General features: G+C 34.5%; 2 protein-coding genes across 2 annotated transcripts; one reads left to right on the top strand and one right to left on the bottom strand.

The window, feature by feature from the left end:
* Window positions 1–2,211: 2,211 nt before the first annotated feature.
* Window positions 2,212–7,349, bottom strand: NaPi-T (Na[+]-dependent inorganic phosphate cotransporter). The gene is made up of 10 exons (XM_088030022.1): window positions 7,331–7,349; window positions 7,055–7,284; window positions 5,494–5,784; window positions 5,287–5,371; window positions 4,992–5,212; window positions 4,797–4,943; window positions 4,063–4,195; window positions 2,821–2,976; window positions 2,472–2,557; window positions 2,212–2,421 (listed from the first exon to the last, which is right to left on the bottom strand). The coding sequence occupies exons 1-10, from the start codon at window positions 7,347–7,349 to the stop codon at window positions 2,212–2,214; spliced, it is 1,578 nt and encodes a 525-aa protein (XP_087886148.1).
* A 4,241-nt stretch (window positions 7,350–11,590) lies between these two features.
* On the top strand, window positions 11,591–15,231 carry LOC148178296 (uncharacterized). The gene is made up of 4 exons (XM_088050444.1): window positions 11,591–11,629; window positions 11,739–11,898; window positions 11,942–13,619; window positions 13,674–15,231. Exons 1-4 carry the CDS (start codon window positions 11,591–11,593, stop codon window positions 15,229–15,231), a joined length of 3,435 nt encoding a protein of 1,144 aa, XP_087906570.1.
* Window positions 15,232–22,249: the final 7,018 nt, after the last annotated feature.

Below are 22,249 nucleotides of genomic sequence, written 5' to 3'. Positions count from 1 at the left end.
TTTCATAATAATTATTTTCCAGCCATCAAACGGACGTTCTTTTATGAACTCAGAAATGTCAATGTGAGTGTTGCGCGAATTCACTCGATTATTGGTTTTGCTTTTTAGCTATTTATAGATCGTGCAGAGAATTTCGGATAGTAGAAGAACTATTAAAAAGTAGTAAGCACAGCCACTAAAATCGGATCTTAAGTCGTTTAAAAACAAACATTCTTTAGAGAAAACTTGGTGCTGCTTTAAATGTTACACCTCTTTAATAAATTTTCAGACTTTACCCCTAAAAAGTAATCATTCATAAATTGTTTCTGCTTATTGAACATTTTCTCCACACCTTGCGCTAATATCTTTAATGGCCCAAAAGTGCAAAGACTTGTAAACAAAATTTCCCATTAACCCGCCCTAAATCATGAAAAACTCGAGCACCGAAGGAAACGACTAATTATTGCCCTAAGTAATAATTAATTTTTCCGACTTCCCTTCCACAATTTTCCATAATGTGGTCAAAAAGAATCACGGTCTAATTGCCCTCATTTCTGTGTTTAAAAGCGCGAAATTCTTAATAGCGTTTTCCGTTCTGCCATAAACGCACTGTGGTCGTTTTCTGTCCCAACTTGTTCTATTTACGTTTTCCGCCTGTGTAAAAATGAAACATTATTTAATTTGCTTCAGAACGCTATTTACATTGGGAACCTCACGAGACTGGAATTCTGAACGAAAAGTGTTGTGGAAAAATTACGAATGGTACATAAATTTTTAGTAGGAATTAAGTATAGAAGAAGACTTGGTATGGAACCCAAGGATTCAATGGATTAAAATATGCAGAGTTCGAAGACGTTTTTTAATTGAATTGTCTTACTGGTTCGAATGACGTCTTTAAAAAGTGTCAGCGTCTATAGAATTGCCTTGTAAAGAAGGATTAGTCAGGAAATCCTTTTATTTTTCGTGATAATTTGACGGGAACTTATGATGACAGAGCTGCAGGGAAAGGTTTCTGTTTTAAATAGACCGTCACGCAAACCTATTTTTATTTTCAGACTTGAAGATTTGATATTGATTTTTGAGCGTTAATAAAATTTCCCTCAATTTAGTTTAATTTTATTTATGAATGTAATCATATCTTCAGAAATAAATGATTAGCTTTCATAGTCTCTTTATAAATTTCCTTAGATCTATGAAAACCATTTTATAACTATTTCAAACTCTTCGCAGACACACGATTTCCGCAAATCGCGCCCTGCAGCGACAGTTCTTTCAGCTCCCAATCTCTGCAGTCAACGGCCCCAGCAACCGTTTCACAAAAGTTGCATTTAGGACATCAGACTTGACCTTTTGAAATTTGTTTACATTTACTTTGGACAACATCCTTGTGTTGTTCGCATCCGAGTCAAAGATTAACGTTCTAATTTAATTAATTCGAATCAACAACGTGTTAATAATAAATATAACAAGACTAAGGAGGGTAGTTGATGGATTAAGCTTCCAACACCTATAAATCCCGCGACCTGGAATTAATCCGAACAAAGAAGCAATGAAAAAAGCGGGAAATAAAGAAGTGGTTGATATCTTCTCGTTTTTATCACAGGACCGTAAAAAGGTCAAAGATAAAGCGAATTGGCGGAATGTGTATATCGATGGGGCTGTTGGTGCTCGAGGTGAGACGAGTCTCATATTGTCTGGACCAGAAAGAGTTTTAGATAAGGAAATAGTTCTACCGTATCGAGACTGGTACGAAGGATATTGCTAAAATTCAGTTTGCCACGTCACAATTCGAGTTTTTTGGTTAACACCACACTAATTAAATTATTCTATTTTGAGGTATCGTTGTGGTAACAATAATGTCAGAACATGTGCACGTTCTATTATTAATGCTGGAGTGAAATACATACTACAATCGTACAATGTTTGGCGTTTATAACTATTCAATTATTCAAGCTTTTAGCATTAGCAAGTCTTACGTGAAATATATTAAATGATTTTCATTAATAATAATTGTTGGAATACATTTATTTAATTAATTACCCGTGTACACACATCAAAGTGTTGAATGTGGTGTAAACTGTAGCAAGGGCAGTGTTACTAATGGTGGAGTAAATTAAAATTTTTAATAGCAATTACTAATTAATTCATGTTGGAAAACAGCGAAACGATGTTCTTTGTTGTAATAACTGTACGAAATAATTGGGATCAATGTATTTATTTTTAATTAGTAATTTACTGCTTGATAGTAATAGACGGATCCTTTTCTTCTTGTTCTTCTTTTCTGTTGATTACCATGAGCTCTGATTCCTTCTCCGTATTGTGCTTCTCTGGAGAATTCCACGGTTGCAGCTCCGACTTGGAGAAAATCACAAAAAGAACTCCAGTGCTCATCAACATGCCCGTTGAAATGAGAAATACTTTCTGCCATTGTTGTACAGTTTGCTGAAATTAATCTAATTATAAAATTTGTAATTACAGTTTTGTCTAATTACGTTTTGATAAGTAAGTTGTCCAACGACCACTGGGGTTAGGAATCCGACGAGAGCCACAACAGAGTTAACGATACCAAGAATAATACCTAAAAGTACAATAAGTGAAGTTATGAATATTAAATCGAATAATATCGTTGAAGCCCCTAAGCAATCCCACGTCAACAACTTGCCGTGGGATCACAAAAGAACTCTCAATGTCGTTACGATTTCCGATTTCCTGTAATCTGGTTTAGCGCAACAAACCGATTAAGTTTCAATATTTCCCTCGACATTTCGTTAACAAGCTGTAACTTGGGTGGAACGTTTTGCTAACTTCACAATAAACACGTTGACGCTGGAGTTTGCTTACTGGCATAGTTGGGACTAATGTCCACGATAGAAGCTAAAGGACCCGTTGAAACTGAGCCATTCATCGCGACAGCGGCACTTAACCATACCACCGCCCAGATGTAGTTACAACCGGAAAAGGCTAGACCCAACATGAAAACTCCTTGTCCAATGGTACCTGAAGAAAAAAAAATTAGTACCATAGCGTCTTTGGACGTTTATTATATTTCTGTGAGAACATGTGTTGCAGAAACTTGAATGTTTCTCTGAGAATGATATCTTGTATACTTCTATTTAAGACACACTAAGACGCTGATTTTCCATTTTCCAAACGGATGATTCCGCTCGCATCATTTTCCAGATTGTTAAATGTACCCAAGTTTTTCCCTACTTTAATCAAATCATAACAAACTTTATGTCACACGGAACCGCAGACATCAAGTAACGGCTTCAGGCGTCCCCGACTTTGTCAGTTTAGAACATAAGACGACACAGTCAGAGTTTGTTTCCTAGTTTTGAAATGTTAAGAGTTAAACAAAGGAATTTCACACAATCAATAATACCGCTTTGAAAGATTTACTTTCGTCATCTTCGCGGAGAAAGAGCTTGTTCAACATTATTTGTGCCTGTAATTTGCGAGGAAATAAAGATGAATAAGGGGCAGTAGGATACCTGGGAAAAATATCTGCTAGCATTGGAAGTGTTGAGTGATTGCATTGTTGGTGGTGAGTTTGTTGTTCTTACTATAAAAGTGCGTTTCCTGGGTATTATTTGTTGTCGAGATCGTTTTGACGTAAAGTGTAAAATAAATAAAAATAATGTTCGCCGTTTTGGGCTACGGGTTTTGTTGATATCGCCGACGAATGCGTTTATGAATATACCGAAAGACTTTGTTTGAATCAAACGACGCAGAAATTTTCTAATTAATATCATTAGATCCTTCACCATTTATTCCCACTCACATGCCATATGCAACCAACCATGCGCCCCTATTTACCACTTTATATTCACCTCACTTCATCTGCAACCATTAAAGCGAATAGCAGATAACACCGGAAGCGAGTGAATTCGAGTGTGAATGATTATTAACTAAAAAAGTCGAGATGTGTAAAATCTGCAGCTGCATTTTATTACCTGCTGAAAAAGAACACTTTGTACGACAACCTCAATATAAATTCTGTGATATCATTTTTACTACTGACATAAAGAGAACGACTCACACGAAATCTGACACGACTTAAAATGTGGACGACATCGGACTTACATGCTGCTGTGGCTAACTTCCTCACGTTCGTCCTGCTCATTTTATTCGTCTTTAGCAAGTAGTCGCCTAAAAGGCCAGACATGTACGAGAATGTTGTTCGGAAAATATGGCCTAGACCGGACAATAATCCTGTCTAAAAGGAAAACGTGCGTTAGTTGAAATGTTATATGCGGTAATTGAATGTAAATATTTTATTAATAGCATACCAGTTTTCTTACAACACTTATCTTAAATTTGCATGGAACACGGTTTTACTTTTATAGATTCTAAATAGAATCTTTTATACACTACAAATTTAATATTCAAAGCTGAGCTTTTAAGGTTCGTGTTAAAATACATAACAATTACCTGGTTTAAAAAGGACATTGAAGGCACGGATTTTTTATTTCACATTGCTAGGGTGACAAATTAATTTTTTTCATAGCCCCGACTTTAATAAAACTGGCAACAAATTCTGGAATTCAACGCAATAATTCGAACATTTTCCAGAAATTTTTACTTTAAGGTAAAAAATTAATTACGCAGGATTGCGATTTTGTAATTACCATTTTAATTGTACGGATCTTGATTAAAATGTTATTGATCACGACGAACCTTGAACTGGAAAATAATGAAGCATTTTATTGGCAAGAAGCATGCACAATTGCCACCGTTGCAAATGCCAAGAAAATCAATAGAATAATTTCTAATTAATTTTAAACATGAAACTTACGTTATTAAAATGTTTTACTTACCGTTTGAATGTTCCAACCATGAATAAATTTGAAATAAGTGGGAGCGTGGGTCATTAAAGTGAAAAACCCCCAAATTCCACCCCATTGCGCTAGGACGTTCATCCAAACAGGGACGGAAAGGATAATGCTTTTCCATGGTATTGGAGTCTAGAAAACCAGTTGTGATGATTGAATTATTTTACCCTTCTGTTGTACTTTTTGTTTGCTGTAAGATTGTCCTAAGTTTTTTATAATGTACTCTTTCTCTTCTGGTGTTATTCGTGGATGTTTCGCTGGGCTATCATAAACTAGAAACCACCAGCCGATAAACCATGTAGTTCCTACTACTCCTGACGTGTAAAACGCCCATTCCCATCCCCACTTTTGGATGATAAAACCGCATATGGGATATGTTAAAGCTGAACCAACTGAGCTTCCTAATGAGGATCATTAAGTTGTTAATTACGCGCTAATCCTTCTTGATTAATTAACTAATTAGTTTACACCTCACCTAGATAAGCCGTAACGAATTTACTTCTTTCATTTGGAGGGATCCAACGAGCGGTCATGTTGTGCATTGCAGGCCACGCAAAGCCCTGAAAAGTTTGTTTGAACAGTAAAATGACTTTGATGTGAAATATACGTATAATTACTACTGCGTTTAAAAAAATTGGAATTTTTGGGAGTTTGTTCAAAGAATATGTGTGTATCCACTTACAGCGAGAAGTCCTTGGACAATTCGCAGTCCGATGAGATACTTGTGACCCATGTACGCAAACGTTGGTAAAATGAAGCAACATAAAACTGCAGTGAAATTCGCAAGACCAAAGACTAGTTTGGCTCCATATTTGGAACCCAGAATACCGCCAGGTATTTGGGTGAGCCAGTGCAGCCAAAAAAAAGCGCCCAAAACGTTGGACTGCTGTTTTTCGTTCCATGCGAAAGTGGTAGAAGGTGGTTCGATGAGAGTTACATTGATTGAACTTACTTCTTTCTGGAATAAAGTTTGCTATAAATTAATACAAATTCTTTTTGTTGCACAATTTTTAAAGTTAGTACTTAATAGTGCCGCATCCACTAGCAAAAAAGTTATAATTATAAGTACCTAGGGACACTTTGAATCAGTAGAGAAGGCAGGTACGTCATTAAATTAAAAAAAACATTCGTTATTGCTTTAACGTTGCCATGACGTTGTGAATAATTAGAAAAGAATATTTGAAAAAAAAAATGTCTATACGTCATGAACCAGATCATTTTGATTGATGACGTAGCTGTCTTCTTTCGTGATTTGAAGTTTGAGTAAGTACCTACATAAGAGGGTTATTATATTGTATAACTACATAATATTATCTTCTACATAATTTATGTAAGAACATCAGTCTTCTTAGTTTGAATATCTGAAATGATAAATGCTAAACAATACGAGTATTAATTACTAGAAATGAAAAACCTACAAATACCGCAGTTATGCCATTATAAAAACGAATAGATTGATAGAGATGTTTCGTTTTTTAAGTTAAGAAATACAGAGATAGGTAAGAAGAGTGGTGGAGGCCTTGAAAGATATGCTTTTACGAATTTAGTTGTGTAAATAGGTAGTGACGAAGATAAATTGGCTATTATTTAGTTTTTGTTTCCATGTAAATGCAGTTGAGAGAACGAAATTCAGTTGCAGTTTAAATAGGTACAGAATTTCAAAGAATTTCTATGTTATTTTTCTTTGTTGACTAAAAAGTCTAAAAAGTATTACTTATTATTTACGGTAACGTATAAATTTTAGAATTCTACAAAGAATTTTTTGCCCGTCGTAGTACCGCGTCATTTTAATTTATTATAAATGAAAAATTTGTTTTTTAGATACATATATTATTTAACTAGTATCATTTTGACGTAAAAACTGTTAAATTCAGAAGTCGTTTACAGAAGGTAATATAATTTAATACTAACTAAACATATACATTAAGTAGCTGCAAATAAGGTTTGCATACGTTTAGATTATTTGAGAATAAATTTTAGATTGAAGTGTTCAAATTTTTTTGTTTGTTACTCCCTTTTAATTTTATGTTTAAAAATTGTTAGCACCAAGAATTAATTTTGACATAGAAATGTAGATATCTTTTATACACATTCCTTCAAGTTTTGAATTTTTCTTTCTACATTTTTTATGCAACAATTAACAGAACAAATAATAAAATACGTCAAACAACTTATCAGAAGCAAATATTTTCTACAGTTTAAACTGTTTTGTTTCGTTTTTAGTCGTTACTGCAAGTACTTACTGTAAAATTTGAATCCAATATTCGTTCTTCTCCATTTACGTTTGTGAAATTATAATGATCCAAATCAATAACTAAACATTCGCTGCTTAATGTAAGATTATTATGACTTCTCGGTTTCACCATTGATACAATGGCTATATTTAAGTTAGTTCGCAACATGTAATTTACTGCAAACCCAATAAAAGTCAAGTACCAAAGTACATCTCTGGCCGAGCAACATTGCTTGGAACCTACAAAATGAAAATATAGCAATGAATTATGTTTGTATTGACCTACCATTAAAAACTTTCCCCATTTTAATTAGTCTTAATTTAATAAAAAATCACAGCCACTTCACAAAGAAGAAAGAGAAATTTATTGCTGACCAGCAGCAACATGCGTAAGAACAATTAAATCAAACTTAACAGAAACAAAATATCTCTGTCTTATCACCTTCACATTGTTTGTGAATGTTCTTATTGTTATAATTGTTATAAATAATAAGACATCACACTATGTGCACAAATCCAGCGACTTAAAGTTTGAAATATAGAAATAGTCACCTGCTCAAATATTTGTTGATGTGATGTAATGGTACCTTTTTAAGAAGATGAATTTGAAATTTTACTCAAAGGTGGCGTAAGGGATGAAAGGGTAGGACACCACTTCGATCTTAAACTCCCTCCGTTAGATGGCGATATTGAAGCTATTTTTAGAGACATCACAATCGAAACTGAACAATAACATTATTGTCCAATTAATTTATTGGTAGTATAAATTAATTTGTCTTTATTGTTGGAGTAGTATGCGATAATGTCGGTTGCTTTTGTGGAATATTATGCTTTGTGTAGTATGAGGAATGAAGTGAATCTGTTGTATGCTTTGGGAATTTAGAGAACATTGCTTGTTTAAATTGGCAAACTCTAAAGCAATAATCAAGAGCTGTAAAAATGGCATTTTTCATCTCACCACGTGTTATTTTTCTCTATTTCTATTCTCTGGAAGTGCACGTTCTTCGTCCGTCGTGATTTTAATCCTCTGCTTCCCTGAGGTATCTTTTCATTGACCCACCGCCCCCATAATCGGCTTACATCATGAGCCAAATACCCTCACATGACTAGCATCTGTAACACCCTCAAGAATATGCGTTGTGGTTGGAACGACCTTTCTTAGTTTGTTTATTTTTTAACGACAATAAATATGATGTTTATCATGGTTTCGTTTCGAAAACACATATTTATCAGCAAAGTTTCGTGCTTAAGAGGCAGGAACGAGCGCGAAGAGTGGATGCGAAAAGTTGGCCATTCTTGGAGGGTTAGTAATACGTATTAATATCATGAACGTCTTGCTTCTACAAATCGAGGGAGAATTAATTGATGAATGTGTGTACAATTTGCTAAATATGGTTTTGCGTGTGTTTTGATTAGGATAATTTGAAGGTGAAGTGGGACAGCTTGAGGTTATTTATTTGGAGAAAAGGTGTTAAATATACAGTTCTCTTTGTGTTTATTTGGAGGCAAGTTATCTTATACGTGGGTAGGTACAGAGTTATACAAAAGTCAAGAAAAATAATAACAAAGATAAGGATGCAATAAAAATAGATTGTATCGAAAGTGGGTTATCATTAGAAAAATAACAACAAAAGAAGCAGTTGAACTCGAATCTGGCTGCCAACGAATAATAATGTTTATGCCCTTTCGACTATACAATTAAATAAATATTTAAATTTGATACTCTATTTTCCAATTTTTTGCATATTTGATGTACAAATATTTTTTCATATTTAAATGAAATGTGACATTATTTAGATGAAAATGTAGCATTATAAACCTTTTCGTATGTATTCAAAATATGTAAATAATGAAATAAAACCCATTAAAGTTTAAGTTAAAAATTAAAATTATAAAACATTTTTAAAAGTGTGCCTTATTTGTATTCGTTACGTTATCAAAATGGATTAATTTGTAATTTTAAAACATGGTTAAAAACAAAACATGAATTACCAGTTTTTTTTATCAAACATCATAAAGTAGACACTTTGTTTATCTTTATTGTGAAGGAAAAAAGTTTTATTTTTATGCTTAAGCTATGATTTAAAGTGAAAATTACGCTAGCCAATTTTGCCGTACGCATTTCGTTATCGTCAATAGTATGTACCGGGTGTTCAAATGAAAAATTCATCAAGTTGGCGTTGCATTTTTTATACAAGAAGATGCTGTTAAAAACCCATGCTTTGACATTTGCCAGAAAGAGTTTTTTGATTTGTGTGGCGTCGGATCGTCGATTTTCGTGTGTTTGAATTTGTTTTGCCAAAATCTTTTATTAACAGCTGACTAGCAATAGATTCGCTCTTTATTCCATGACCTACATAGTAAAAAACAAAAAGTAAGGTTAGGTTGATGGGATTTAATGTAGACATACTTCAAACTGTTTACCAAAAAGCAACGCCAACTTGATGAATTTTTCAATTGAACATCCGTTACCTACCGCCATTTATTTAAAATCAAAAATTTGAATAAAATTTCAATACCGTAAATGCGATTTAGGTAATTTTTGTGTTTTTTTTAAAGCGGAATAATGATAAAAAAATTTAATTTAAATTCTGGGTATAAAATAAATTTGTATTATATTAAATACGTCAGTTGTTAGGGACAGGAACGTATTTGCAAATTTTTATTATAAAATGAATCTGTTACTGACTATAAAATTAAAAACGTGTTGATGTTCAGATCAAAGTAGAAATCCTGAAGCTTCAATAAGCGCTACTACATTCGGGTCATGAAAGATTTTATCTGTATAGGAGAATTTTTGAATTGACTCAATGCTTGCTCTTGAAACATTTAAGGTGTGTATTTTTAAAAATGAAGAATGTTACAACAAAAACAGTACGCTATATGAATTGAGCGAGCTTAATTTTACCATTGCGACATCGTTTTCTACAAAGGAGCAAAAATAAGAATTTAATTTAAAAAAAATTGTATTTAAATGAATAAAAACAAAAAATAAGGGATAGTACAGCAAAACAGTGGCATATTTGAATTTAGAATTTGAGTCATTACCATATTTTATCCAAATGGCCACAAAAGCATCAATTTTGCAACTACATTAATTCGTGGCAACAAATTTTTAAATGAAAACAGTTTTTTACAAAACAAAAAAATTAAAGGTGTTAGAACAAAACCTGTAAGTACCATTATTCGATTTCGGTGAACATAATTTTACAACTAATAGTCCATTTTAACCAAAAGACATTTCATTAGTTCCTATTCAACAATCTTCTGAAACAAATTTGTTGTTTTGAAAATAAACAAAGGCGGGTTACCCATGATCCCACATTTGAATTCAGCAGGCAAGAATCTAATTTTATCCAACAGCAGAAAAAAGTTTTATTTTGTAATGCCTATTAACAATATACATGTAACATAAGTACACTACCCCTAAAATTAACACAAAATCCACTTACTCATTTTTAAAATAATAATGGCATAAAAAATTATTGTCAATTTACACAAACAACAAAGACTTTAATTTGATCAAGCATTTATAGGAAAATGGGAATATTTATAGAGAAATGCAAATTAACATGATGCAGCAGGATTCTGCAATTCTTCCAGAGCTAGCAGTTGCATTAAATGGCTTAACGCAAATGTAGCAAAAAGTCGCTAAATAAAAAAAAAACAGAAATTTCATTGGTTGTATGTCTTGAAGACGACTAGCTGGTACATATCAGTATTGAGACAGTTAGGGCTAGATCGTAAAATCCACAGAAATTCAGTTTCTAATTATTTGCCACTATAGTTAGCTTTTTTAAAAAGTTCGTTTTTTAAACTGTCATAATTGATCAGAAAATAAAACTAAAATTTATTTGAGAAAATAAAGTGTTTCAATTTTGCGTAAATAATGCGGAACACTGTATTTAAAAAAATGGTGAATAATAGGGATAAGGAGTTAAGCATAAACTTTTATTTTAAGTCTAGAAAGCAATTGAGAAGAGAATTTAAAAGAAAGTTCTCAAAAAAGGAAAAATAAGCGTTTTAGTATTGTTGGTTTTATTTTAATCACCAACAGAAATGGTTTAAAATAATTGATGGTTCTGGGTTCAATTTTTTTGTAAATTGAAAACAAAGTGATGTGTGCAAACAATACAATTACTGCGGTTACTGCATTTACTTTGCTGGATGTAAAAATTGTTTTTCAAATGGAATTTTGATTAATTGTGTCTGAATTACAAATTTTTGTTTGATTGTTCCATGATTAAAAAATAAATCTACTCGTACTTCCTAGCAAAATGAATTGAAGCAGAAAAATAGTCAATTGTATATAAATTTTTCTGCTTCCTTTTTTTTATAAATTCTAAAGCATAATGCATTTTTTTCTTTTTACCACAAGGCAAATGAGAATAATCTCAATACGATAAATAAATTCGCGCGTTGGTCGTCGACACCCAGATATCATTACTTTAAAATAAAAAAATAGTCACCTTACGATATGAATCAAATCTTTTGTTTAATTGAAAAAATTCTTGAACTGTCCAAAATTACAAAAATTTAAAGTGGTATGGCGGCTCGTTCAGTTTTCAAATTATTAACAAAAACAGTAAGTACCCATCGTACGACAATAAGACAACACATTCCGTTAATTCACGCGAGCATTTTCCAGATAAAAATTTGACGTATCTTGTCAAATTAATTTATTTTCATTTCAGTGTTCTTACAAGGTGAAATCAGCATGTCCCGCTTCTGCTGCTGCGTGTACACCAGTCAAACATCACGAAAAGTCTCTGCGTTCTTTTTCTCATTCTCCTCATCAGCGTAGACGATCTATTTTTCAAAGACACCTGTCAAGATCGTTACAAAATCTTGGAGGTACGATTTAATTTGTGAGGCTAAATTTCATCAATTTTTCTAGAACTTCGATATACAGAAAATGAGGATGAACCTTACAACTCCGAGAGGTCTCGTCAAAGTTTTTCTGCAGCGCCAGAAAGAGATCCGGCGAAGGAGTTTAAACAAGTTGTTAAACCTGATGAGCTCGATGAAACTAACGTTGTTTACGAATTAACTGAGGGCTCAAAAAGTCAGCAAAATTTTTTCGATGTTGTTGGTTACATGAAGAAATTAGAATCCACTAAACTAAATCACATGTTTATGCACTTGCAACCGAGTAACTTAAGACCGTTCGGTTCGAGCGAAAATCTTCATGAACCAGAGAATCTTAGAAGAAAACGGTTGAGGATTACATATCCAAGTGTGAAAGAAGATACGGCGACCAAAGCAGTGAAGACATCAGAAGAACTAGTCTACAAGGAATACCCAGGCTACGATGACTCGAAGAGAGCAGCAATATCAGAAGTGAAACTCGACGTTAGCAGTAAAATGAATTACAGCACTTCCTGTTTGGAAAAAACACGCAAGTCGGAAGAGAAATTAAAGAAGAAGTTAACTTTTTGTACGACCAAGGCGAAGCATTCTAGTTTCTCCAGTTTAAACAAAAAGAAAGAACCAAAACGAAGAGTTAGCGATAGCAAAATTTTTGATGTCGACATGGACAACAAACGACTTCTTAGAAGAATGAGCGACCTGCAAGTAAAAGGCAGGAATTCAACAAGAAACATAAAGAAACTAACAGTTGGAGGGTCTAGAAGTGACGTTCTTTGCAACAGTACCCGTAAATGTAATACCCAAACCAAACCGCCAAGTAATCCTTCTTCTGAAGCCTACATTACTGTTAAATTAAAAGATCTCCAAGAAGAATGTGGTAATACTAAGAAGAAAACAGCGAAAAAAATCTCTTTTGGTCGTTTACCAAAATTGGTGGTACCCAACTGTCCTTGCATTGAAGATCTTCCTCTCAAACAAGGAAAGCCTTTTGGTCGCTTAAAAAAACGCTTCGACGTCCCAGATCGAGACAATGCTTGTGAACATATTAAAACATGTGACCAACCACGTGCCGACGATAATTACGTAGTGAAACCAAAAACTCTTCGTGCAATTAAGATGGTCGACTGTCCTTGCGAAGAACGAGAAATGACCGACTTTGTTATCAGGAGGTTACCGAAAGTAAAAGTACCTGAACCTAAAAGAGATTACGACATATGCACTAGAAAGTTTTCTTGCCCTCCACGATCAGATGACGGACTGGTCAAGGAAAAAAAAGTTTTACCCAAACTAAAAATTAACCTCTGTCCTTGTGTAGAAGAACTTCCTTTAAAAGAAATGGCACCGTTGAAGAAACTAAAGCCGGTTAAAATTAAAGAACCTCCAAAGACGTGTAGAGAAGACGAGAAATGTGATCCGAAAGAAAGGGCTGATTACGACTTGGTTATAAAACCAAAGATTTTACCGCAAATTAACTCAGAGTGTGTTTGTGTTGAACCACCGACGATGACAGAAGGAAAACCACTTCGACGGTTACTGAAAGTTAAAGTAAAGGAGCCATCAAGAGTGTGTCCTCTTTCTAATGTTTGCACTGAACCGCGTGCTGACGAACACATAAAAGTTGGAAAGAAAAAACTTCCAAAGTTTGTTCCACAAAACTGTCCTTGTATTGAACCTGAAGTGCCAAGTGCAGAGGTTGAACTAAAAAGGTTAATATCCTAAAATTTTAACTGGCTTAAAAACCATTTCGTTTTTTTTTTCAGGTTGGTACCTAAATACACACCCGAAGAACCGCCAAAAATTTGCAAAAAAAAACTTCTTTGTCCACCTAGAGCTGACGACGGCATGAAAATTGAACCAAAACAACTCCCAGTTATAGAACCTAAAGAATGTCCTTGCGAAGAAGTAGAAATTTTCGACGCTCCTCCGTTGAGAAGATTGCAAGCAAAACCAGTTAAAGAACCTGAAAGGATATGCAAACTCGCCCGCGAGTGTACAACACCTCGATCAGATGAAAATTTGGAAGCGACGAAAAAAAAGTTGCCAAAACTCCCTCCTGGGAACTGTCCTTGCATAGAAGCGCCAACACCTTTAGATGTGAAACCTTTGAATAGACTGAAAAAAGTTCATGTTGAAAGTCCGAAAATCGTATGTCATGAAGAAAAACAGTGCGATACTCCACGAGCCGACGAATCTCTTAAAGTCGACAAAAAGACGCTACCAAAACTAGAAGCTCCTGATTGTCCTTGTATAGAGCTTCCACCACCTGAAGACGTTAAGCCATTGAGACGCTTAAGAAAGGTTCACATCCCAGAGCCGCAGAAAGTGTGTCCACGAGATGAACTCTGTGACGACGTACATAGAGCTGATGCAGATGATTGGTTGTATTGGAAACGTGTTGAAGTGAAGCCTGCTGACTGCACACCGAATGAAGATTCCAATAAAAGATCCTACAGCACGTTTACAAGACGATATTATAGCACTGGATTGGTACTGAAAGATGAAACCTTTGGCTTTAAATACAATTTGCCCCGATTACCTTCCACCAGCTTAAAAGACGAAGGTTATAACATTATTATCGATATACAACCCTCAGCACCTATAATTTTAACCCAAGAACCGATTTCTATAGATTTAGAACCCTGTCCCAGCCACAATGTTTTAAAGCGTTCGCATTCAGATCCAAACAACTCTGTCACTTTTGTTATTTACAAGAATAATAATTTTGGCCAAAGTAAATCGTTGAAAGAAGCTTCAAGTGACGTTGCTTTGGCTTTCAATACTTCGAATCGATTTATTTCTACTTGTAGCACTTTATGTGAAAGTTCAGAACGTGTAAATCCAAGTCAAAATCAAGGTCGAATAAGAGATAAACATCTTCAACCTAAATATCCTGTTCTTCCAGAAAAAGAACATTTTATTCATATTTATCCTACCGACGAGAGTATCCAGACTTCGGCGCAGCGAGGGAGAGTGGTCTGCAGAACACGTGAAGACGAAGAATGTGTGGAAAAAAAAGGTGAAGAGACAGCGGAGGAAGAAGCTGAGCAAGGAAGAATATGTGAGGAAGAGAAAAAAATTAAGTATGAAGAGGAGAAGAGTCCGAGTTTATGGGAAAGAATTGTTAATTATTTCAAGGCGAGACCGAACTGTCCATCGCCTGAAGAGTTTAGAAAAATGAGGCTGAAGGATAAAGCAGAGAAAGCAGCTGCGAAAGCTGGATTGTCTCTGTACGATCCTAAAGAAATGCTAAGAAAAAGTGAAAAGGACCTACCAAAAGTAATCACAGCCCAATCTAAAAGAGAAGAGTGCGAAAAGTAAAATTCGTTTTTGGCCTGAATTTTTGTAATTTTCATATAGGCACTTATAGTGAAACCTAGTTCTGTTTTGAATACATATGATTTGAAAGAGATTGCGTCTTATTTGATGCACGACTGAAATAGCTCTCGGTTTGCAATTTTCCTTTACGTTCGTTTCAAACAAGAATTTTTCCGATAAAATAAAACATTTTAATCTGTTTGTATACAAGACGCGCCAACTTTTCCGTAAAGTAATTCACTTGCTGGTGCAGCCCTTGAAAACTTCCGGGATTGATAAATTGAATTTTAAATCCTTTGAGGTTATGCTCTTGTAAATAAAATAACAACAAATAAGTCCGATATTGGTTCGGAATCTGATTGTGTTTTGAATTAGTTGGAGAGGGAACGATCCCCGAGATAAATATTGTTTGAATTGTTTTCTTGGTTCGTACACTAACTTGCATTAAAAAGTAAAAAGGGACAGGTTTTGTGCAAAGGGAAAACTCCAATAGATATTTTACAGCGGAAAAACTGTCACATAAAAGATTCATTACTTTGGTAACTTCTCTACAAATGCACCGGAATCCAAAATGCTGCAAAAAAGGAAAAGTTAGACATAAGTCCGTGGATAAATAACACAATAGATAGACCAGGAAAGTTCGCCTTGCATCGATTTCTCATTTCGATAATTTGTCGACCAAAAGTGCTAAAACGCTACCAGATGAACCAGTTTTAATTTCGCTTAAATATTGAAATGTTTATCGCTAATTACTGCAGTTAATAAAGCAAGGCGCATTTTTTGGGTTATTGTATTGAGAATAAATAACGCCGAATGTAAAACGGTTTAATTAAAAAAGAAACCGCGTCGTAAGAATAATTTTTTCTCATCGCCTTGCTCCTTTCAAGGAGAAAGCAGAAAGCGTAAATTTTTCCCTTAATTCGTTCTGAGTTGGCATGTGACGTGTTGTTGTGTTAGGAGCACCCCGAGCACCCTATTCACGCCTACAACTCCGAATTAACTTCAGCTGTCTACCAGCTCATGTTTACTTGAAGCCAATAAGTCTGCGGTTTCCTTTTTCACCTAATCACCGAATTATTTTACGTGTGGGCGAATCTTTCGATTGTTTCCGCTCGGAAATGCACTTATTGCTCTAGACGTAGTACGTGACTTTACAGGAAAAAGTTCTAGCCAAAGGCTACCTGTGTCCTGTTCCACCCATCAAACTCAGTGACAACGTTTCAGGTGGCTTCCACTTTGTTCGGAAGTTGTAGTCGTTGTCAATTTTCGAATATTGCCAAAGTAAGACAGCTTTTATGATGTGAAAAATTGTCTTCAAAGATGACTTTATTATAAAACTTGTACTGTATGGTAGTTATGCAAGCAACAAAACAGCGGTTGGGGTTTATGTATCTGTTCAAGACGTCTCTGCTCTCCTGAGCCTAATCGCTCCAGATTTTTCCTTAATTCCATTTGGAGGCTCCGAATTACTCGCAATTACCCGATCCCTCCGCGGATGCGGCGCATAATCGCAAAGTTAGATGATGTAATGCAGTATATTGTGCCCCAATGACTGCCCATTAGGGAATAACAACTTAACAAAAGTTCGCATTAACCCTGTGCCCTCGACGTCGAGCGTCTTGCCCTTTCACTGTTTAGTGTATTACGGTCCCGTTGTTTTCTTAAGGGTTGCGCACCGATGTTTGCCATCTCCATCACTTAACACATTATCGTTATTACTCTGATGAGATTGCAGTTTATAGTTAGGTGATGAATGCTTAAACTTTCGGGGTTTCATTACCATTATTAAAATTTAGCAGCGTCCAATTTAGTCGAGCAGCAACCAACGTGTAATCATAACAGTATTTCTGAATTTAGACACCGAACAAAGCTGAAATTTTCGAGAAGAGGGGGCTTGGGGACCAATTTTCAAGCTGGATGTGCAAAATTACAAGTTTATAATAGAAATCACACAATAAGAGCTGATTTCGTTTTTTTTTTAACTGATAAAATTAGTTAGTAATGGTTTTTCAACTTGTAAGTTTCTTTTTATTGGAATAAATCATTCCAAAAGAGAGCAAAATCAATTCTCGTCGGGAAATAGTTTTCCAATACATTCTTGTATTTGACGTGCGCTCGGTTAATGGTATTGCATATTTAAAAGGGGTCTACATTTTTAAAACTGACAGATTTTCAAGTTTTTTTACTATTTTAAAGTTTGTTTGCCCGTATTTTTTTAAATAGAAATAGTATCGTTTCATTCATACGTTCTACTAATTTTATCGTTTGAAAAAAAGTTAAAAAAAAATTAAGCTTGTACTGCAAATCTTTCCCTCATTTTGTTTTGTATAAAATTAGATAAACCCCACTAATCGTTTGATACGAAGTGTGCTTAAGCACATCTGGTTATTATATTGAATCCACGTCCACACAAAACTTAGCGTTCATTCCCAACTTCATCTGTTTGTCTTTGAAACTTTGCTCCGGAGTTTTCTCTTTCTGGTGTTCCTCATCCAAATTTAAATAGCTGCCTCTGACACCCCTTTTTCGGAGAAACCCATACTTCAATCGTGGCCTCTATTTCGGAGTTGTTAAACTCACACAGGATAATACGTGCACGTGTAATCTTGTTTGGCAAAACTCAACTTTGTTCAGCACACGTGAAGTATTCGAGCGGAACTTGAGGCATACTGAAACAAATTCGCCCACAAAGTTTGTATTAAAAAGCCTCTCGTTACACTCATATATAAGTCTTCGCGAATCGGTGCGAAATTAGCATATTTCCGTTGATGGAAAAGTACTCTTGTAGGGTGCTAGTTCTGAATTATTTATGATTAGAGTTTGTTCCGTTGAAGGAGTAAGCATACACTTGCCAACGCGAGTATAAACGCTGTGGTCGATTATTTCGTCACAGTCCGGTTATAGAATTGCATTGATTACACCGACGGCACGAAGACTGATGTTGCTGCTACATTTAGATTAATTAATAACTTGGTCATTACCAGACCCAATCATTCCTTATTCTCTTTTGCGGTAGCCACGTGACGCATTTAATATTGCAATAACGTTTCAGATTTGTTGTGACAGTTGTGAGATTTCAACCCTCCCAACATCTCTCATTATCCTTCGTCTTGCTGGATAGGCATTAGCTAAATTTTGCATTGAAGGATCTCGAATGAGTAGTAAAATCGTGCACTAAGACATTTACTTGACACCCCCTTTTATGTAAGATCTTTGACTAATATATGCCGAAATTAACTACAAATGAGACGGGATTACCTTCATGTCTTGCAATTAGTTGTGTGTGTTGAATTGGAATGACGACCAAAACTTGAGTAGAAAGAATTTGCACCTTCTTAGCGGAGGAAAGTGCGCGGGGTTTGTTTTTAAAATAAACTCGACGAAATTTAGTTTGTACAAGACTTGGACTAGATTCCAGACGAGAATAACAAAGTTTGAGGAGGTAAAAGGTTTGTTATGCTTGATTAAGAAATTATGCAAGTGTGAGATAAACTAAAAATAAAAGTAAGAAGTTTTGGCTTAAGTATAGACGCCACTTTAATCACTCATGAGCTTGGTCAATTTAGAGGACCTCAGATTACGTTAAGTAAGTTAATAACCTTCTGGCAGTAGCAGTCTTCATCTAAATTTGGGGTCAAAAATGTTAATTCGCATACAGTATTAGCTTATAGTGTAAACTTTCCTGCATGTCCTCCCTAAAATTCCTGTTAAACTATCATAATTTCCCGCTCTCACCGTTAACGAGGGTGCCCAAATTGTTTCGACATTTCTCCCCCAACTCCAATTTTTCACATTCCGATTAACATCCACTCTCCCGTAACACTCCTGCCTCTCCCGTTATTATTTAAAAATAAACGAAATCTCTAAAACGCAGAATTCATTACATTTAGCATTTAATAACTGTAACCCGGAACGACGACGAGGGTTTCTCCGACGTCGAAGAGATGAAGAGCTTCCCGGATAATTTTGCCCTTCAGCCGACCCTTCCGGTCTCATCGTCTACCTTGAAACATAATAAGGGAATATGCGACTTGGAGCGAGTTTTTCGTGAAATAAAGTCGGATAATTGCACAAGTGGCACGGTAAACGGGTACAAATAAAAATAAAACCACTTACCGGTGTACAATACGTAACCCCCTTGCTTCTACCGTTAGTAGAGTTTCCGCAGAGGGTGGGTACGTCAAGTTGAAATAAAAATGAGACTTTGTTTTATTAATATTGTACGAGTTGCTGCTGTTTGACTCCTTCGGATGTTAATAATTTAGAACGCTTTATCTTTGTGTTGGAAGAACGGAGGCGGTGCAGGGCGATAGGTTAATTATTCAGGAATTTTTAATTAATACAGATACGAAAAACGCCACTTTTCACTATCATAAGAGAGGAATGCGGAATTAAACACGTTTCAAGTTATTAAACAGTTAGGATGGAGATGATTAAAATGGCGTTTAGATAAACGAGAGATATTATAAGACAACTTTATAAAATGAAACATGAAGAATAAAAATTCATAAAAAATACAAGCAAGAATGTTTTTTAAAAAAAGTTTAATTAAAATGGACACATTTTCCACACGCGTCCATTAAAAGTGTCCACTTTGAAATTCAAGTCAACTTTAAATCCGCTTTGTTCTATGACCCAAACTCTCTATTTCCACATTCTCCTATTAAGTTGTGTTGTTTTAGGGCAAAACGCGGCATTTCCGTCGCCTCTTATTAATTGTCTCCGGATTTACGAGGAGCCGTTTGCCGGGAAAATTCGATATGGAGGCGAGATATTTGATAAAGAAAACCGATGTAATATATCTTCCGTGAGCGCGGAATGTGGAACCATTTAAAAACTTTTATGATTGTTAGAGTTTCAAGTGTTTGAGACGTGCTTTTTCAAGTTTAGTTGAGGAAACTTTTATAAGTTGTTAGTATAACTTTTATACGAAATGCTAGATTATGTTTATATTCCTTCGGTTAAAAATTGTTTCTCTTTTACAACACGCCGAATATGTACTTGCTTGTAGTCCCAAGGGTTTTTAAAAGTTCTTCAACTTTTGCGCACACGTGAAAAAACAGGAAACCCTTCGATTTTGTATAATTGCGGGAGAAGGGGAAACTGTTGAAGGAGTTTCTAAACTGTTCGGGCAATTATCTCAATTTCTTTGATGGTAAACAGCGAGCTTCGATTTTGCGTGTGCTTATCAGGGAAGCTGCAGAGATTATTAACATTCTATTAATAAGCTATAATCAGTAATTTAACTTTTCCTCCGATTTAAGTTTTAGCGTTCTTTTCCAGAGTACAAAACGTTTTCGAGTAATTTAACCGCGATTTGAGATAAAGGAGTTGCTTGAACCTCCGGCAATTCCAATAATTTCACTTCAAGTTTACATCGATGCTCTCCAGATAATACTTCACTAAGTACCGAAGAGAAGTTCTCAAAAGACTGCAGCTTCTACGTAATCACAAGCTCCATAACTTTGAAAAAAATGTAACAAAGTGTTTTTTTAATGACTATCTGGGAGGTGTTTTACGACTACTTCATATAAAATCTATCGTTAAAAAAACATCTTCAGCATCTAACTTTGAACTAGTTAATAGTAAATACAACAGGTCAAACATGTAGACATCTACATAAAATCTCGAAAGTGCGAATTTCTAACAACTGTGTCAATAGTAGTAAAATTTTATCGGCTTATAAAGAGGAAAAAATGTACAATGGCACAGATCAGTATGGATAAAACAACAACCGAAACTATAAAAGCTATTGATTAGTCTATTTTATGTTCGATTGCAATGCACTTTCTCAAAAGTTCAATCAGTGGCTAATATGCATACCTATAGATTCAAAATATATGTATTAACGACGTAATATAGTAGTAGTAGTATATGTATGTATAATAATAGCCCAGTTATTTATGTCAAGTTTTCAATTATGTATGATGCAGAAGATTGGAGATGCATAAATTTGCAATTTTTAATAAAATTGAAAAGAACTTGGTATTAATCAGACGAAGTGTAAAATAATTGAAATCAAAAAGTTCTAATTAATGGGTCTTATTAATGTTCAGTTTTTTAAATATTCAAATTTTAATTAATCTTAATTAATTTAAAAACAATTTAATATTAATAATGAAACCAAAACTTTAATTTTGAATCACAAAATATGAATAAAAGTAATTGTTTGTTAAAATGCCAACTTTTGTTTGAATTTAATGTTTTTTCAGTTTTTACAGATCCAAGATGCGATGACTTTTTATTTTTACCTGATTTTTGTTTGTTGGAGGTGTTTTTAATTAATTTATCTAATCAATATCCATTATAAAAAATTCACGCTTACACAAGTGAAAGTGTAAAATTAAGGTTATACAAAATACAAATTTTGCCATAAAATATACAGGCTGGTCCACCTAAAACTTTCGAGCCCGATATCTGTTATTTGTGAACAAATTTTAATGAACTTTAAGCAAGATAACTGAAGAGGTAAAGATTGATTTGGCGACACCCTTTTATATAAAGTATAATTTTATTCGTCTTAACTTAAATTTAAATCAATTAAAATTTCTCCTATATCGTATAAAACGGTAATATAACAAACGTTCTTTGAAAATCAACCGTCCAGCAAGTCGTTTTCAAGAAAAAAAAGCAAAAAGAAAGCCACCATATCTGAATATAAATATGAAATCAAGGGCAATTATCACTGACATGTGTTTCAATCTGTCATTTTTGACATTTCTCATTTGAAGTTATCGTCTGATTATGATTAATTTTAACCTACAGAAGCTTATTTTGGCTTTTTCATGGTCTGTTATTTCGATCTTTATGGCAATGCATTGACACAGAAACTGTTAGAATGTGTAGAAATTTAAACACGTCAAAAATCAAGATCAGTCTTAGTGGTCAGTTTTTTTTTGTATATTAATACACGATTTTTGACTTAAATTACACAAGTTTTAAATCGTACATGGACCAACTGTAACCCGATTTTTGCGTCGGCAGTCAGATTACATAGGGCGCTTAGAGGCATTTAAAGGAA

Source organism: Gnatocerus cornutus, chromosome 2, assembly GCF_029298725.1.
Source record: "Gnatocerus cornutus isolate USDA-ARS CGAHR chromosome 2, icGnaCorn1.1, whole genome shotgun sequence".
Taxonomy (NCBI): domain Eukaryota; kingdom Metazoa; phylum Arthropoda; class Insecta; order Coleoptera; family Tenebrionidae; genus Gnatocerus; species Gnatocerus cornutus.
The sequence above is the reverse complement of the archived record's forward strand: the minus strand, read 5'-3'. Positions and strand labels throughout refer to the sequence as shown.

What these genes read in the sequence shown, in the direction of transcription:
- NaPi-T (XM_088030022.1), bottom strand. An exon ending in TTGTCCAAGGACTTCTCGCT is followed by an intron (nt 5,372 to 5,493) that starts GTAAGTGGATAC and finishes CAAACTTTTCAG; the next exon opens with GGCTTTGCGTGGCCTGCAAT. An exon ending in ATTCGTTACGGCTTATCTAG is followed by an intron (nt 5,213 to 5,286) that starts GTGAGGTGTAAA and finishes GATCCTCATTAG; the next exon opens with GAAGCTCAGTTGGTTCAGCT.
- LOC148178296 (XM_088050444.1), top strand. Translation starts at nt 11,591, where the DNA reads ATGGCGGCTCGTTCAGTTTTCAAATTATTAACAAAAACA. An exon ending in TCAAATTATTAACAAAAACA is followed by an intron (nt 11,630 to 11,738) that starts GTAAGTACCCAT and finishes TTTTCATTTCAG; the next exon opens with TGTTCTTACAAGGTGAAATC. An exon ending in ATCGTTACAAAATCTTGGAG is followed by an intron (nt 11,899 to 11,941) that starts GTACGATTTAAT and finishes CAATTTTTCTAG; the next exon opens with AACTTCGATATACAGAAAAT.